Genomic DNA, 20,143 nt, shown 5'->3' with positions numbered 1-20,143 from the left:
TTTCAACATTTTTCTTAATCAATAAACAACATCACCAATTTCCTATTTTTTGTCAAAACGACCAGATTGTTCCCAATCAAATCTGTAAAATGTGACCAATTCTAACACTAAAGGCTACTTGTTTTCTATAGACAAAGAAGGAAATCAAGTGTGGGTTATTCTGCAATAATTATGGGTGGAGCTTAATGTTTCAAAAATAGTTCTGAATAAATAAAGAAAATATTGTGTAAAATGCACATGCTAAAACCCACTCTAAAATAAATTTAATTACTTGTAATGAAACAACAAATTGTATATATGGTGATAATGGCATAACCACGCCTACAAAGAATGTTATTTGTTAAGAAACGTAATTAAGAAAACATGTATAGCATGTCAGCTTTTCAGTAGCATCAATAAACGTGACGTCATTTAGTTTCTATGAATTTTGTTCTCAATGAAAGAGACATCATTTGCAAAATATTTATGAATGAAAACAACGTCATATGTTTGTTCAATTCAAAGACGTCATTAAGAAGGGCATAGTATTGAAAAATATAGTTCACGTCCAAAAGCTTGAACCAAATCAATCAAAAGTCGCGTTAGAATCGAAATAATAATTTTCTATGATGGTTTGTTGTCGAATAACCCACAGTACGGAGTCGGTTTCGCACTTGTGATTTAATTCATACACATCTATACTCCTTACTGTGGGTTATTTGACAACAAGTCATGATAGAAAATTATTATTTCTTTAAAAAAAAACACAGGTTACTGATATGAAGCCTAACAATTATGTTTTTCAACTTAAACTTGTAGTTAGGAAATCAATATGACATTAAAAACTTTCTCACTAGATTCAGGTTTTAAAGGTAAAGATACTGATCAGCAGCAAAAGGCATTAAACCTGAAACGATTGCAAGATATTCACAGGCTGTTTTTGTTTTATGCTGTTTGCATATAGCCAATGCTACTTTGCCTCTAAGCAGAAACACATTAACCCATTGCATGCTGGGATATTTGTCGTCTGCTAAATTGGTGTCTGCTGAAATTTTAAAATCATCATTTTCTTCACTTTTTTTCAAAGACCACTTTCAGAATAGCAAACAGTTTGGATCAAGATCAGACGCCAAGTTTTGTGGCATCTGATCTTGATCCCAACTGTTTGCAAAGGCCTTTTAAATTCGGTTCCAGCGCTTTAAGGGTTAACTCACACACTATGGGTACCTACCTGTATCTCATCAGTTTGTAGGAGCGCACATGGTCCAAGAACACGTCAAACAGGTGCTCGAGATCTCTAGGTCCAGCCATGTGCTCTGGGTGAAACTGGACACTGCAAAACACCACAAAACACCCAAAACTTTTAACAAATTTTCAGCAAAATTTGACTTATTCAACCAGCATGGTTTACTCATGCTTTCAGCACATGATCTCAATAACCTCAGCATTGCAGCCATGATTCATGAGAATCCTTCAAGGGGTATCAGAGATATGGAACATACAATAATTGCTTAAATATTTTTCTACTTTTAAGGTCCTTAACATGCATCAGGCATGACTTGACCTGGAGCAGTCAAGACCCCTGCCTTCTGAACATCTCAAATTTCTGAAACATTGTAGCTAAGTTTCATAAAAATCCTTCAATAGGTATAGGAGCTATTGACCGGAAACAAAAATGGAGGCTAACACTTGTTACCTTGAAGTTGACCTTAACGTTAAGCGGGTGTGACTAAATAGTGTTTTCCTTCTTTACAAAGTACCTGTAAAAGGTATTTTATCGATTGAGGAAAAACTACAAAATTCCCAATTGCAACCTAAAATATTCCCAATTGCCATCTGAAACAAGAGCTGTCTCCATAGGATGACATATGCCCCCGATAAACGCTTTGATATATAAATTATGAGCATTTTTCGAAACCTAAACCCATTTTTGAAACCTAAACGCAGACCCAAAGTTCAAGGTCAATGTAAAAGGGGTCAAAACTTATGTGCGTATGGAAAGGCCTTGTCCATTTACACATGCATACCAAATATGAAAGTTACATCTGAAGCGACATAGAAGTTATGAGCATTTTTCGAAACCTAAACGCAAAGTGTGACGGACAGACAGACGGACGGACAGACGGAGGCACAGATGGATTGACAGACGGAGGGACGAACAGACGGACAGTGCAATCACTATATGCCCTCCTTCAGGGGCATAAAAATCCCAAAAGAAAAAGTATATTATCTGCTAGATAACAAATTAAATGAGCACTAAACTGAACATTTCAAGCAAAACACATGTAAATGAATATTTAAATTGATTTGTGCAATTTATACCAAGCAACTAAAATGACCCATATCTGCTAATCTGAAGGTTTTGCAACACAAATTTTCTCCAATTTCTGTGTTTTTCGCACTCATTTTTCCTGATTGGTATGATACTCATACAGGGAAAGTTCACAATTGGGCTAAAAAGTTCACTGTCATGCCATGCCATCTTCACATTGTCATAATGACTAATGTAGGAAAGTTTCATAAAAATACTTCGATGGGTACAGAGACATGTAGGGGACAAAAATTGAAGGCTAAAATCTTTGACCTTGAATACAACCTTGACCTCAAGCCAGCATGACTGACTCATGCCTTGAACACATCCTCTGTATGTCCCTAATATTTGAGATAAGTTTCATGAAAATCTGTCAAAGGGTATAAGAAATATTGAGCAGAGCATTAATTAATTGCTACATGGTTACTGCAACTAACATAACTGGGTAAACTCACGCATTTTTTCATAAAAAAATATGAAGTTTGTGGAGAATCAAGTATGAACATTTCTCTATTTCTATCAGTTATTTTCTCTGTGCGCTGTTTTAGTACAGTTTTTACAAAATAAACTTTTTAATATCATTTTAAAGTTACTACAATAATATATTAATTCCAAGCATGGGAATGGAACTGAACAAATATGGTAAATTCCCCCCCCCCCCCCCGCCCAAAAAATAAACACACACAATAGTAAGGTACACCCCACCTAAAGACTGGTTTATGTTTGTGCACGATGCCCTCATTGCTGTTGTCATTGGCGTTGGTAAACAGTGGCGCCCAGTCAGTGGGCAGACTGGTAGCGTCCACCGCAAACCCGTGATTCTGGGTCGTGATGTAGCAGCGCGTGGAGCCCTCGTACAGACACGGCTGGTTGTGACCACGGTTACCAAACCTGAAATATTTTAGACACACTATGGGAAAACATATGAGCGTAAAGTGTAATTCCAGATAAGCCTGTGCAGTTGTCACAGGCTAATCAGGGATGACACTTTCCAGCTACACTGATTTTTTTTTAGAAGAGACTTCTCGTAAAAAAATACATAAAAGCTGATATTGTCCTCCCTGATTTTCCTGTGCAGACTACACAGCTAATCTGGGATGACACTTTATGGCACATGCATTAAGCCCTGTTTTATCAGAGGGCAGCGCTTTTTTTGTTAGGATTTGTTTGGTGCTTTCCATAGTAAGTCCATCAATAGTATGGCGGTCTATTTACTTACTCACACTTTGCAAGGGTTAACTGGATTTTTCCAGTACAAAGTTTACATACTTATGCCAGTATCTGAAACTATCACTGGTAGGTGAGAATGGATCTATATTTGATTGAACAACCTGAAATGTAGCCAATCTTAATCGATTGAGAGTATATTGTTAATAAAGAATCATAAAAATATGTAGCTTGTTGATCATCCAGTTTTTTTTAAGTTTTGGGGAAAAGGGGTCGGGTCCCCTGAGAAGGGGAAAATTTGCGCATAAAAGGGGAAAAAGGGGAAATTTCAATGCTTAGCAAGTAACAGTACAAAATCAAGTTTTAACACTATATTTCACCATACCTAGAGAGAAAAACATTATTCCAACTCTTTTTTTCATCAAAATGTTATGTTCATGATCAAAGATCAACATTTCTTGGCTTTTCTGCGAATTTGTCAATTATTCTGGTGACCTCATCTGAGGTATTGATTAAAATTGAATTACACTTCAGAGAGGGGAATTTTTCAAATATTTGGGGGAAAAATATATACTCTAGAGATGGGGAAATGGGGCCGAATAATGCTGAATATTTCATCCAAAAAAAAAACACTGTCATCAGATGGAATACCATAAAGGCAAATGTTTTTGTTTACACTAAAAAGACAGTAAACTGTACAGCCTAAATATGCTTCATGCCCATACATCAAGCACAATGTTCCCAAAAACATGTCATGTCTTTGTTTCAGATGACTTGACCAACAAGTGTAGGTGGGGTGGAGTTATAAACATTAACTAGGCTAATGGTTTAAATATTTTGTCTTAATATAAAATACTGATAATTTGAATATATTTTTCTTAAACAGGCAAGCAGAATGTTTTTATACCAATACAAAAGACAACTCACGGCAATTTGTAGGTCGTTGCCCCAATGGCAAGGGCAAGTAACTGGTGTCCGAGACAAATACCAAAAACAGGCTTGATGTTTTCTGTCGCTAGGACACAGCGCAAATTAGAGATGGTCTGAGAGCACATCATCGGGTTGCCAGGACCGTTGCTAAGGAACAATCCATCATAATCTGAAACACAATGTGCCATGGCAGAGTTGAATATTTCTGATAAATTCACACTTTGGCCTGATATGATGATGTCAAAAAATAACAACAGACATTTTAGAACACATCCAATTATAAAATAACATCTTTTAAATTTTCTTTAAAATCCTGAATGCCTCGGATTTTTTGGGGCTTAAAAAGTATGAATTGTGAACTACTAAATGCCTCCCATTTTTTCTTCCTGTCTTTTGGTTGGCAGAAAAAAATCACTCAGATTTACACTTCAACGCATTGTAGTCCCTTAGAAAATCAAATTAAATTTAAAAACATCCTTACTAGATTCAAGCTGCGAAGGCTTCATTTACAACCCTAAGGTACTGATAAGCAGCAAACAGCATAAAACCTGAACAGACTGTAGGTTACTCATAGGCTGTTTTGGTTTTATGGTGGTTGCCCTTAGCCATTTTCTCTTTTTTTCTAGGCGTAAAAGGGTTCAACTGATTGCTACCTTTGAAGTCTACTGGGCTATCCCATGGTAGAACAGTGACAGTTGCACCCCGGTCACACAGACACCGTATCTGATTGTACTTGATTCCACAGTCCAGAGCTGCGATGTGTACGTCACCACCCTTGTTGTACGTCAGGGGCTCCTGATGCAATAAGGAGAGATTATGAGTTCGTGTTCTGAGAAAACTGGGCATAATGCATGAGCGTAAAGTGTCATCCCAGATTAGCCTGTGCAGTCAACACGGGCTAATCAGGGACAACACTTTCCGCCTAAATTGGATTTTTGCTAAGAAGATACTTCATTTTAACAAAAAATGTCATAAAAGCGGAAAGTGTCGTCCCTGATTAGCCTGTGCGGACAGGCTAATCTGGGACGACACTTTACGCACAGGCATTACGCCCAGTTTTCTCAGAACAAGACACATTATAGAAGTGCACAAGAGAACCATTTTGCGTACGGGCCTTGCTCTGGGAAAATTAGGCGTAGTGACATCCCAAATAAGCCTGTCTGCGCATTTGTTTGTTTAAAGGAAGTCCCTTCTAAGTAAAAATACAGTTTAGGCAGGAAGTGTTCTCCCTCATCAGCCTGTGCGCACTGTGCAGGCCAATCTGGGGCAACACTTTATGCACATACATTAAACCCAGTTTTCCCACAATTATGCACGTGTTTTTCTTAAAGCAGTAAATTGAGATTTTTAAGAGTATAATGTGGCATAATTAACATTTATTGACTGTCATGCATGCTGTATTTCATACGTTCTTACCTACTTAGACTTAATATTTTTGGTCCAACATGTGTACATCACTAGAACATGAAATTGTCCACATCAAACAAGTTTACAAGAAAATAGTATATGAAACTAAAAACAAGGATATCATTTCATAACATCAACTATTAACAAGTACAAAGCAAAAGCTTAAGTCACTTAAACTTATTCTCAAAACCATGCAAAGATAAAACATGGCCTAGTTACCCATTTCTAATGTACTTACCTTCAGTGAAACCTCCTCGACAAGGTTAAGCTTGTTTGGGTCCATAAAGGTCACAAGGTCAGGATCATGGCCCTCCTGAATGACCTTGCCAAGCAGGGTACCAGACTCTCTGATCCTTTTGGTGAGACTTCTAGTGTCAATACCTGAAGAGGGTCAATGTAAGAAATAGAATCCCGTAAGGAAAAGTAAACTGCATAAATGGAGAGCTCTGGGAAATGTTTTATCTTTTTATTTATTTGCTAACTCCATTGTATATTAACCCTTTAAGCATTTGTAGTCCCTTGGAAAATTATATTTAATTAGAGTCTTTTCTTACTAGATTCAAGTTTTAAAGGCTTCATTTCAAACCCTCAGATACTGGTGAGCAGCAAACAGCATAAAACCTGAACAAACAGTTACTCGCAGGCACTTCTGGTTTTATGCTGTTTGCACATAGCCTTTTTCACTTCGCTTCTGAGTGGGAAAGGGTTAATTGAGTGCTAGGCTTTTGAGTATTTGTGGCTTCAAATCATATTTTTGATTTGTTTATAGAATATCTGCAAACATTTTGCATTTCTAAAGATAATCTAACCTTGCTTTGTTGACATTCTAAGAAAGGTACTTAGGGAAATCAAAAATAAGCACCTAGCAGCAACAGCTAATCTGCAGTAGATTTTGAGCTACATTTGTACATTTTGAGAATATTCTAAAGAATATGAACAACAGATTTCTTGAAGCTTATCATTCTTTGAATACATTTTTTTTATTTGGAAATTGAAATTGGAATGTCAGCGTGTTCTTTTAGTGTACTTTTTAGCATTGTAATTTTGCCAATAAAAGACACATAAAAAGAGCTGAAAACAAGAGCTGAAAACAAGAGCTGAAAACAAGAGCTGAAAACAAGAGCAGAAAACAAGAGGTTGATTTAGAGCTGAAAACAAGAGGTTGATTTAGAGCTGAAAACAAGAGGTTGATTTAGAGCTGAAAACAAGAGGTTGATTTAGAGCTGAAAACAAGAGGTTGATTTAGAGCTGAAAACAAGAGGTTGATTTAGAGCTGAAAACAAGAGGTTGATAACCTCAAAAAACTTAAAAAGACCCTGATAGAAGCCTTGTCATTTTGTCCTTCTCATTTTTACATAAATTTTTTTTCAAATAAAATACAGAAAAGAGCAATTTTATCTATAGCTCTAGCCAAATATCGACTACTTTCCATCAGAACATTCCTTTAAATCATTTAATTTATAAAAAAAGAAAATTACCCTTACAAAAGCTATTCCCTTGATTTCATCACACAGATGCAATCCCCAAATTCTATAGATCAATTTTAACTATTTTTTGTTCTCAATTGAAGGCTAAGGTCCATTCCCCAAGAGTAATAAAAGGTTTCATTCTAGTAAAAAGTTGATATGTAACATAACAAGAGGGCCATGATGGCCCTGAAACGCTCACCTGACTAACCTTGCTACATCAACTTAAATTCTATCAGATCCATTTACAATCCCAAGCCAGATTTTATTAATTAATACATTGACAAAATTTCATTAAGACATGATGAAAACTGTGACCTCTTTCATCTAAACAAGGTTTTACTAGAATTGGCCCGGTGACCTAATTTTTCACCCCAGATGACCCATATACGATCCAAAATCAGATATTATCAAGATAAACATTCTGACCATATTTCATTTAGAGTTTCTTTTGATTATATTGCGCGAAGTTTTTTTAAATTTGTGCGGGCAATTTCGTCTCTTTTATTGATATTCTTTATGGAATAATGTCCAGGTCTTTTTTCCAATTCTGCAATTTTGCACCTAGCTAAGTTGATGTTCTTGTTTAGTTTATTTAAATTCTTGTTTTGCTTTGCACACAAATACCTTGTCATTTTATAACATTTTGTATTGTCCGAATCATCATCACACTTGAAATTTGTTTGACAAGACACTGACTGTTTTTTTCTTGATTTAGGGATGTTCCAGATGAACTACTACTACTACTAGGCGGGGGAGTAGGCCATGAAATTTCAGTCATGGTTTGGCACACAGTCAAATCAATGTTTTCATTGGAAACATTACTGCATCTTTTGGCAGGCACCATTTGTTCAAAATGTTTACTGTCTGTGAATTCTTGTTTCAACAACTCTGGCAGAATTTTTGCACATTTTATTTTTTGTATGTTGCAGTTTCTTTTTGTTTCAGACAGACGCTGACTTTTCATAGTAACTGCATGTTCCTTACAGTTTACTAATGCTTCATCCAAGAAAGCCAACAAACCGGCAAGTTTACTGCTGTGAATATTTTTATTCTTTGCAATCTGCCACATTTCTAAAACTGCTCCATTTTGTAGTGAGTGTTAGTTTCTGGAAGTTGTCAGGTTTGCTGCGCAGAATTAAATCTGTGATGCCCAGTGCTTGACAGTAAGGTCCAGGGTAGTTCTGGGTCCCCATCATTACATCTAAAATTTGAAAGATAAAATCACACACATGATTCAGCTTTTTGTGCAATAAATAATGTAAACGTAATCGAGTTTGCTTGTTAACAGTAAGAAACATTTTTCGTATTTTTGGTACGAAAGTGATCGCAAATAATTTGCAATATTGGTTTTACATCGGAATATCGTTATTATCTACTTCATTAGCGGAAACAAATAGACGTAATAATTTAATGACTAGTTTTTACGAAAATTACTTAAAATATCTTTGACTGATTTTTTTTTCTATATTCCGTTCTACTGCAAACATTAAACGACTACGACTCGTAGTACGAGCCGAAAAATGGCTTGGTGACGAATGCACTTTCGTTTTTCTTGAAGACTATTTATAATAAATATGTAGAGATTTATTGATATAAAATGAAATAATTCAATTATTTATTTACTTACCAATTGATTTTTATTCCATCATAACGCTTCAACAATCCAATAATTGAACGTAAAGCTTGTTTCTGATTGTAAACTATGCAATGCGACTGTAAACAAAATGGCGGCTAAGCTTGACCTTCGACTCAACTGGAATTTTCAACAAAGGCGCGTTTTCAAAGACAAATGTGACGCGCTAAAAATCGTTTGCGAATATTTTTTTTTGGTATCAAAATAAAGTTAAGAATGTCTAGTTTATAAATATATTTGTAATATTTCGAAATACTGACGAGATTTTCGGCAATTTACGATTAACTTTGGGACTTATTTTCTCGGCGTAGGAAGGTCATACAGTAATTTTACAAACACCTGCATAAAGCTCGGTCATTGGTCTATAAAAATAGCCTGTAAACAACAATGTGTAACTGATTCCACTATGTCGCAAATTGAATAAAACCAGATGCCTCTCACAGTATGATTGCACAAAGTGTGATAAACAGCGTAACTTAAGAAATTTGCACAGAAGCCAATTAAGTAATAGGCTATATAATATCGTAATCAATCAGTATCAAATTGATATTTATACCATTTGAAAGGTAATATTATTTTCTATTTAAATAACTTTGAATGATAATCATATCTTTAAAAACAAATGTGTAAGACCCATTTTAGTTGAAGTGGTGTCAATGATTACGGGGTATTGGTTTTCTCCTGTTATCAGCTGATTAGCCACTCAGCTTCTGAAGTTGTTACAGTAGACTCTCTGTAAACCGGACAGTCTGGGGACCGGCCTGATCGTCCGGTTTTCAGAGAGTTCCGCTTTACTAAGAGTAAGCATATTTCCGAAATATACATTGTATGCATTGTGTACAAAATCATAAAAGCATAAAACAAACAATATACATTTACATATACCATGTGATAACTGTACTCATGTTAGGTTTATGTTTAAAGCATTCTTCAAAAAAAGTGTTTTTATTCGATTAATAGCAAAAAACATTCCATACCGACTTGTTTTGATTAATCCCAAAGTAAGTTTGGTGCTTTACACATGTACATACGTGACATTTGTCATATAGGCGATTGAGTCGTGTTCGAGTTCACTATAAATAGCTCTGAATTAATTAAACCTCAAAGACAATTTTGACGAATAACGATTTGAGAAGACTTGTAGATTTGAGACTATTAATGCTGAAGATGCGTTTGAAATTAAGAAAGGGCAATGAATGAATTTGCAGACAAATGGATGGATATTTAACGGTCATATTTCTCACAGTTTTATCTGGCAAACAAACAAACAACCAAAAACATGGCTATCAGATCTTTTAAACTACCCGAGAAGATCACAAGAAAGTGATCGTCGCAACGGCCTGCATTAATTTTGTAATTATATTGTTTATCATAAGTTTAATAAAACGATCAAGTAAATCACTTTTTGGTGTTACCTCATGTCTATTATAGACATTCACAGTTTGTTTTACATTATTTAATCGGACGTCTTAAGCGCGGTAACGATTATCGATGATTGCGCGAGCAAAATGTGTGAAACCGCACTCGCTGTGCTGACTAGGTACTGAATTTTCACGCCTCGGGCATCTTGAGAATTTGGACCGCCCGGTGTACTCAATGTATTTTACGTTGAAAATGACCAAATTCACGGAGATATCCGTTCGGTTTCCGGTTTTGAGAGAGTTTGGTTTATTCAACATTTTTTTAACAAAGACATATAAAGGAGAAAATTCGGGACTAGCCCGACCATTGGAATCGGAGAGTTCCGGTATTCAGAGAGTCCGGTATTGGCAGAGTTTACTGTATTCATTAAGATCATATGAAAACTATGACCTCTATAGTCTTCACAAGGTTTTTCTATGATTTGACCTAGTGACCTAGTTATTGACCCCAGATGACCCAAATACAATCCAAACCCAGATTTCATCAAGATAAACATTCTGACTAAATTTCATAAAGATTGGATGAAAACTGTGACCTCTATTGTCTGCACAAGGTTTTTCTCTTATTTGACCTAGTGACCTAGTTTTTGACCCCAGACGACCCAAATACAATTCCAACCCAGATTTCATGAAGATAAACATTCTGACCAAATTTCATAAAGATTGGATAAAAACTGTGACCTCTATAGTCTACAAAAGATTTTTCTATCATTTGACCTAATGACCTAGTTTTTGACCCCAGATGACCCAAATACAATCCCAACCCAGATTTCATCAAGATAAACATTCTGACCAAATTTCATAAAGATTGGATGAAAACTGTGACCTCTACTGTCTACACAAACAAATTGTTGACGGACACACGCACGCACACACACACGCACGCACACACAACGGACGCCAGACATCACACGGTCGCATAAGCTCCCCATGTCACTTCATGACAGGTGAGCTAAAACAAGAGCTGTCAGAGGACAGCGAGCTTGACTATTCAAGTGCTTGACAGTATAACGTAAGCCATCATGGGGAAATTGTTCATATTCAATAATTTATTAGACGATCTTTCAATAATAAAAAAAGGAAAAAAATAAAATTAATATTGGGGGGGGGGGGGGGGTAGGGGGGGGTGAGAGGGGGGTATAATGTGAGGTGTGGTAATTTATTAGATGTTTAATAAAAATGTTTTTTTTTGGGGGGGTGGGGGTAGGGTGGGTGGGGGGTGGGGGTGAGAGGGGGTATAATGTGGGGTGTGGCAATTTATTAGATGATGTTTAAAAAAAAATGGGGGGGGAGGTTGGGGGGGAAGGGATTCTGGGTAGGGGCGTGGGGTATTGATTGGGTAGAATCCATTGTGGTATTCAGGTAAGTGTTGTTTTGTCAAAGTTATAATAAAATGTGATCATAAATAAAGAAGTTATGGCAATTTAAGCAAAATTTTCAATTATCTAAGTGTAAAAGGGGCCATAATTATGTCAAAATGCTTGATACAGTGGTCTGCTCTTGTTTATAGGTTGGGGTCATGTTGGTAAAGAAGTATGCAAAATATTAAAGCAATATGTCAAAGGATATAGGAAATATTTGGGGTAGTACGCAAACTTTAACATAGATTTATCAATAATATGCATATTATTAGTATAAAAGGGGCAATAATTCTGTCAAAATGCTTGATACAGTTGTCTGTTCTTGTTTATAGGTTGGGGTCATGATGGTTTACATGTATGCAATCTATCAAAGCAATATGTCAAGGGACATGAAAATAGTTGGGGTAGTACGCAAACTTTAACATTTGCTGCATATTCTAAGTGGAAAAGGGGCCATAATTATGACAAAATGCTTGATAGAGTTGTCTGCTCTTGTTTATAGGTTGGGGTCATGTTGGTAAACAAGTATGCACAATATGAAAGCAATATGTCAAGGGACAAAGAAAATATTTGGAGTAGTACGAAAACTTAAACATTTGCACGCTAACGCAGACACCCATGCAGACGCTAACGCTAACGTCGACGCCGGGGTGAGTAGGATAGCTCCACTATATATATTTTATATATAATAGTCGAGCTAAAAAAGCATAGAAAGTTCTAAGGAACCTCAATAAAGGTAAGTGCTGTTTCGTAACATGTAACTACCATATATTCCCGGAATGTTGTGGTCTCTGAGCCATTTTGACAGGGACTGGACAGCACTCCAGTGACTGTACTCCTCTGTGATATCTCCCACAATCAGGGCAGAAACGTGAATGTTGTCCGACTCAAACCACTTGATGAGACCGTACTTGTCCACTTCCTCCTGAGGAACTCCATAGTTACCTGCAAGTAGACCATTCCATAATGTAACATCAGTATTTCAGGTTGTTTTAGTAAATATTTAATGACAAAATTCATGCAACTTTATACATAAATACTAATATTACCGGTATATAGGGTTGTTTTGGGAAAACTGGGATGAATGCATGTCTGTTAAGTGTCATCTCGAATTAGCCTACACTTGGTTTTTGTATTGAAGAGACAACTTTAAGACGAGAAATTCCATAAATGTGTCAAATGTCCTCTCTGATTAGCCTGTGCAAACTGCCCAGGCTAATCTGGGATGACACTACTCACATGCATTAAACCCAGTTGTCACAAAACAAGGCTCTTCTCATTCACACTGCTCACAAAGTAGCATTTTTGACATTGGGATTTTGTTATGCCCCCAGTAGGGTGGCATATAGCAGTTGAACTGTCCGTCAGTCAATATGTCAGTATGTCAGTCTGTCGGTCCGTCCGGAAAAAAACTTAAACAGTGGCCTTAACTATTTAAATATTGAGGATAGCAGCTTGATATTTGGCATGCATGTGTATCTCAAGGAGCTGCACATTTTGAGTGGTAAAATTTCAAAGAGAACATCATCCTTCCAGGTCTAGGGATCGAAAAATCAAATCCAAGGGAAGTAATAAGCTTTAAATGGACATAATTATCTGACCTGCAAAATTATTTTATTTTTTTAATAAATCAAAGTGGCGCAGTAGGCAGCATTGTGTTTCTGACAAACAAATCGTGGTAAAAGGTCAAGGTCAAGGTCATCCTTCAAGGTCTAAGTTCAAAAATACAAACCAAGAGAAGTTATAAGCTTTAAAGGGAGATAATTATTCAATATTGAACATAGCAACTTGATAGTTGGCATGCATGTGTATCTCATGGAGCTGCACATTGAGTGGTGAATCTACAGTCACGGTAGTGGCTTTGAATTATTTGCTTCTAAAAATAGAGAGTGGCTTTTAATTATTTGCAGTCGTCGAAATTCGCACTAATCCGACAGCAAAAAACTAGTATTTTTTCTTTCGGGCTTGTAGGAAATCCAATATTACAAGCCCGACGTGCTTGTACAATTCATTTAACAGAAAACGAGTTCCACTTTCATTTTCAATATTTGTAAACAAAATTTCGAGCTGCTTAAATCAACAGCCGCTTATGTTTTAACACACTGTGCACATGTGCTGGGAAATAAGCCGATAATTGGATTACTGCGCATAAAGCGCATGGTAACTGTGATTGACGCATTTGTCAACTGGCTTTTTGTAGAATAACCTGGCACTTAATTGCTTTTATATTTTCTGGTGGTTCAGGTGTCTGTATTTGCTTGAGTTATCGTCCAGAAACCATTTTACTATTTCAAGTCACTGTGACCTTGACCTTTGACCTAGTGACCTGAAAATCAATAGGGGTCATCTGCCAGTCATGATCAATGTTCCTATGAAGTTTCATGATCCTAGGCGTAAGCATTCTTGAGTTATCATCCGGAAACCATTTTACTGTTTCGAGTCACTGTGACCTTGACCTTTGACCTAGTGACCTGAAAATCAATAGGGGTCATCTGCCAGTCATTATCAATGTACCTATGAAGTTTCATGATCCTAGGCGTAAGCATTCTTGAGTTATCATCCGGAAACTGTTTTACTGTTTCGAGTCAATGTCACCTTGACCTTTGACCTAGTGACCTGAAAATCAATAGGGGTCATCTGCCAGTCATGATCAATGTACCTATGATGTTTCATGATCCTAGGCATAAGCATTCTTGAGTTATCATCCGGAAACCATTTTACTATTTCGAGTCACTGTGACCTTGATCTTTGACCTAGTGACCTGAAAATCAATAGGGGTCATCTGCCAGTCATGATCAATGTACCTATGAAGTGTCATGATCCTAGGCCTAAGCATTCTTGAGTTATCATCCGGAAACCATCTGGTGGACGGACCGACCGACATGTGCAAGACAATATACCCCCTCTTCTTCGAAGGGGTGCATAATAAATAGAAATTTTATTTCAAAGCGGCGCAGTAGGGGGCATTGTGTTTCTGACGAACACATCTCTTGTTTAGCAATGATTTGGGATCAACTCATTTAATTATTTATAATAATTAAAATTATAAGAACAAACATGAAACTCATATAAATTATAGTTCTGAACTCTCTAAGATGTAATTAAAATAAAATTGAGACATTATAATCAATAGACACTTCTTCCAAAAAAAATATTTGTGGTTTTTTTTACCATTTTGCTTTGGGAATCGGTCTGTTTAACGGACTGGTATATATGGCTAGAAAGGTTAGAAAGGCTAGAAAATTTACACCAATGTTTAAAGCTTTAGATTTCAGAAATGTATAATGTTTGATGAGGAAGTAAAGCAAACTTTTAAAATCAAAAACTTATATTTAGAAATGTATCATAAATTATTACTGACATATAACCATAACAATAAATTCTCTTTCAATTCAAACCTCCTCTTAAGATTCAAAGTAAATTCCCAATAAAATGTTTATTATATACTTCACATTTTTACCTTCGCCATCAATACAGATAAACCATCAAATTTGTCTACAACTCCGACATTAGATTGGACTTCAAAAATTTCACTCTTATATGCAACGCTTTCAGATATAGAGCTGTTTTTTTGGTGAGTATACCTACATGACCTAAAGATGAGGTGTGATATTTGTTCAGGACCGTTTATTTTTTGCGAAGGTCCTTAGCCTTGAACTTAATATTTTGCTCAATAATAACCGTTTTACGGCGGTTTTTTACCCAACCGTTTCAGATATTAAGCTGATTTTTATGTTTCCAGAAGGGTGCATATTTCAGTCCGTCCGTCTTGCATTTTATTTTCCAGACTTTTTCTCAAAACGCTTTTAGTTATTGACCTGATATTTAGTGTGCGAGTCTTAATTACTAACTTGACAACCAGCTGGGGGGGGGGGGCAGAGCCCCAGGTCTCAGGGCCTGGGTACGGGCCTGCACAGAGACGTTTTAAGTTAACAAAAATTCCCATTGGAGATGAGCTCCTTGATTCCTATGACAGCAAAACTTATATTATATATGTACTCATACAAGAAAATCAAGGACTAGCCGGCAGTTACATATTTATATCACAGAAAATCTTACCAATCAGTGGATAGGTGAGCACAAGAATCTGTTTGCAGTAAGACGGGTCTGTGAGGGACTCAACATAGCCAACCATTCCGGTCTGGAACACTGCAAAAACATCATGATGTAATGGTAAATACTCAGTGATGCAATAGTAAAGATAGAAATGTTTTCACAAAAATTATACCAACATGCTATATATCAAGTCTGAATTTCTTACATTTTTCTTCAGGTGTGGAACTGTTATAGCCTGCCTGAACTTCTAGTGTTGAGCAAGGGAATTACTAACTTTAGGTCAAACCCATATTCACTTAGATTTTTTTATAAGGGTGACACAAGTTATTTTCAAAATAATTTCAAGAAGAAATTTAAGATTTTCTATCATATTGTTCTTGATTTTGATTGTGGTAACAGATAATACTAAATAATTTAGATGTGCAATACTATGCTTTGAAAATAATTGGATTTACTGCAAGACAGATTTTCAGTTAATGACACTCATTTTTTTTAGATGTGATCTGGGGAAGAATTGATGTTCAGCAAGAAATAACTGTCAGTGTTCTCTGGAATGAAAGGCAGAAGGCAATTTCACCAGTTACTAACAAAATGGCACCTGCTACTTTTCCCCAAAATATCAATTCAAAACAGGGCAAGACAAGAACAGTCTTGGCCGTAAACTATCGACCGTCGACCGGGTCCAGTGATTTTTGCATCGGTCAAGTGAAAATTCTAAGCCGGTAGCCCGATGGGTCGAGTGCTTTTTTCGTGTCCGAACTTAGTAACGAGTCCGAAATAGCTTCATATAGACGCTTATTCAAGACTGCATTGGTATTTCCCTTGAGCACTTATTGATTAGACGCTTATTAAACAGTGTTGTAAGTCGATCTCGCGAGAGGCTATAACAATTATTATTACTTGGTGGAGAACTTGCGGCGATACATTTATTTTAATGTATTTTCGGTGTTATTTTGAGGGCGCATCGCACAAACATCAACCGCAAAATGAGAATGGAGGTAGCAACACAAAATATGAACAACAAAACGAAAATTCCAAATGTCATGAAAAATAATCAGTCTTTGCTTCGTTTTGATGTCTCCAAGTATTGAAAAATTTGATTCTGGGCCTGCATTGCTGACTTGCTGGTATGTGCATGTCATACATAATGTAAAAAAATATGCAATTAAATATCATGCACTAACTAACAAGTATAATTTTTTACAGATAAAAGTTATCTGTCAAGGAACAAATCCTGACAGTAAATTCAAAGGTGTATTATACTGCATTTTAGATGCTGGTACAATCTGCAAATCGGCGACAAACCATATGTGGCTTAGGCAATATAACTACTGCTACAAATGTGGTTTTAGATTTAGAATACTCAGAAGTTTGGGCAGGAAAGTTGCCTCCTTGTGCTACGTCTTATGCACAGGTATTATTGCTAGTTTGACTTTTTATTTACTTTATTCAGATATGTGTTTAGAAAATTTATATCATTTTATACAATTGTTTTTTTTTCAGGTCACCTTAAGGAGCATACATGATATGTCGGACCTTGATGTCGGAGACTCAAGACAATGACCATGATGGAATGGAGATGTCAGGAGACCTTGTGTTAATTTTTTTGTAAGATATTAACTGTGAATTAAAACAGAATCAAGTGTTATTTGTTTTATCTTTATTGTTCTATGTTTCATCAATACAAACTTAGTTACAAATGCAACAGAATTATAACTTTTAATTCGGGCTAGTTAAAATTGATTCGGGCTAGTGAAATTTCAAAGCTGGTAGCCCAACCAGGCTAGTGGCTTAAAAAAATTAATGCCAAGACTGCAAGAATATCAGTGCAACTGATGGATGTTCCCGATGATGCGCTTTGTCAATGTATGTGTTAATAAACACCTAAAATTATCTATTATTAGCCTCGGTGACTGTGACCCAGTCCCCTCAAACCTCATCAAAAGGTAGAGGTCCATGCAAGGTACCTACATGGCAAATATGAAAGCGATTGGTAAAGTATTGAAGGCGCTATGAGAAACGGTTGCAAAAGTGTGACAGAAGGAAGTCTAATATTAGCCTCGGTGACCTTGACCCCAGTGACCTCAAACCTCATCAAAAGGTAGAGGTTCATGCAAGGTACCTGCATGCCAAATATGAAAGCAATTGGTTAAGTATTGAAGGCGCTATGAGAAACGGTAGCAAAAGTGTGACAGAAGGAAGTCTATTATTAGCCTCAGTGACCTTGACCTTGACCCCAGTGACCTCAAACCTCATCAAATGGTCCATGCAAGGTACCTACATGCCAAATATGAAAGCGATTGGTTAAGTATTGAAGGCGCTATGAAAAACGGTTGCAAAAGTGTGACAGAAGCATGTCTATTATTAGCCTCGGTGACCTTGACCTTGACCCTAGTGACCTCAAACCTCATCAAAAGGTAGAGGTCCATGCAAGGTGACTACATGCCAATATGAAAGACATTGGTAAAGTACAGGCATTGAAGAATTTTTCCAGAGCCACTCACCCTGCTGGGCGAGTAACCCTTACAATCCACTCGCCCTACACTTTAATCTACTCGCCCTGCATTTAAAATATATATCTATATTTATAGTTATGATCAACCAGAACCTTTTTAACCTACGTAACATATGGACACTAAACTGCAAACAAATTAACTACATTATCTGATGGATTTTATTTGCTTTCCTTACGTTTTCTGCACCTGTTTCCTTTTCTCAATACCTCTTCTAGTTTTGATGACCTTTCTTTCTGTTCCCTGTCTCCACCACCTTGCACATTTTTTAAAACAGAGCCCTTTTCCATGCTGAGTTTTTTAATATTTCAGACGAACTTTTACTGAAAGACACGCTTGATTGAAAAATGGTTACAATATGGTAAATTTGGCTAAGGCTTCTAATCACAAATTATTTTGTTTATTAAAAATTATTTTTTCTGTTTATTTTTAATTAAATCTAAGAAATATTATAATTTACCAGTTTTGTATTATTTTTTATTGATATTTACATTAAAATGAAATTTTATTCTTCACGGAATGACCAATATATTTAACGTTTTTTTCCCTTTTAATTGATTAGCTAAGAGCACTGACACGAAAAGAGCGCAGCAGATTTCGAGAATTATTTTTACTGTGCCCGTGTCGTCTTTTTTCATAGTCAAAACAAAAGTGCAGTTTCTTTGTGTACTAAACCTATTTTTTGTTCATACACAAAATTGTTCGCAATTTGTATCGATGAGGCAGGAGTTCTAGAACTGAATTTATATTTCTCAATTTGAAAAACAGCACTCGCCCGATCGGTCGAGTATTTAACAAACTTTACTCGCCCGACCATCAACTTCACTCGCATATGCGAGCGGTGGAGTGGATTCTTCAATGCCTGAAGTATTGAAGGCGCTATGAGAAATGGTAGCAAAATTGTGACGGAAGGAAGGAAATAAGTAAGGAACTACAAACTGGCAACTATATGCTCCACCAAAAATATTTTCGAGGAGCATAAAAAAGCCTAAGTCTAAGTCACTCGATACTTTGATAACAGTGCTGCGCCCCTCTAAAATTTGCCCACTTAAAAAGCGCCCCTCTATTTTTCTATCAAATGCCCTTTTAATCTCTAAATTCCTGCTTTCAGGCCGTATAAATCGCCAGAAACATCGACATGAATACACAGATAACACCCTTACATGACTGCCTGTCAGCACATTGTGAACAAACAAGCCCCAAGGCCATGGTTTGTTATCAGATCACTTATTAGCCTTTTGTTGCAGACGATAGTAACATGCTGTGAAAGATTATCTCTGAGGTCACGCTTGGTTAGGCACAATCACACTCGAATGAAATCAAACTCAGCACTATTGATTTTTTTAAACTTCTGAATTCTTTGGCTATCTTTTTTTTGTTTGCAAAAATAGTGATTTTTAATTCAAAATACCTATTAACATTTGAAAATTAATAATCTTTTTTAATGCTAATATGCAGTTAATTTTTAGTCCGAAATTAGGGCATGGAAAACATATTTGTGTTTGGATTTTATTTCTGAACTTTAAAACACTGTCTGTCCTCAATCATGATGAATTTTAACATGTATTGGGGCAGACAGTTGTTATTTCAACAAATAAAGAACTTGTTTGGAAGGAGGATTTATCAATCTGAAAGTAAAATGTTATGTTGATATTGTCATATATTTTCGCGACCTAACAAAAACTGTCAACGTTGTTGACATTAGTTGAAATAACGTGTTGTGAAATAAATATATCCTATTATTAACAATAACAATGTTTCATTTTAATCTCCAGACTGGATGCTACTTCATGGTGACATTGATCATTGTTTAGAATTTAAATTTGTCAATATAGATTTTTGTTTTAATGAATATTATTATTGTGGATAAAAATTGGCTCAAAGTTATTTAAAGCA

At 36.2% G+C, this 20,143-nt stretch overlaps 1 protein-coding gene across 5 annotated transcripts in view; it reads right to left on the bottom strand.

Moving 5' to 3' along the window:
• Positions 1-20,143, bottom strand: part of LOC127869210 (CAD protein-like) — a 134,381-nt gene that overhangs the window by 112,949 nt on the left and 1,289 nt on the right. For all 5 annotated transcript variants that reach the window (XM_052411572.1, XM_052411573.1, XM_052411570.1 and 2 more), the window contains exons 2-8: positions 15,738-15,827; positions 12,444-12,623; positions 6,033-6,175; positions 5,041-5,182; positions 4,385-4,556; positions 2,996-3,181; positions 1,211-1,312 (exon numbers count right to left, since the gene is read on the bottom strand). In XM_052411572.1, coding sequence (XP_052267532.1) covers positions 1,211-1,312; positions 2,996-3,181; positions 4,385-4,556; positions 5,041-5,182; positions 6,033-6,175; positions 12,444-12,623; positions 15,738-15,827 — 1,015 coding nt within the window. The remainder of the gene's footprint in view (positions 1-1,210; positions 1,313-2,995; positions 3,182-4,384; positions 4,557-5,040; positions 5,183-6,032; positions 6,176-12,443; positions 12,624-15,737; positions 15,828-20,143) is intronic.

This window comes from Dreissena polymorpha, chromosome 2 (assembly GCF_020536995.1).
Source record: "Dreissena polymorpha isolate Duluth1 chromosome 2, UMN_Dpol_1.0, whole genome shotgun sequence".
In the NCBI taxonomy this organism is placed as follows: Eukaryota; Metazoa; Mollusca; class Bivalvia; order Myida; family Dreissenidae; genus Dreissena; species Dreissena polymorpha.
This window is presented reverse-complemented; position numbering and strand designations above follow the sequence as displayed.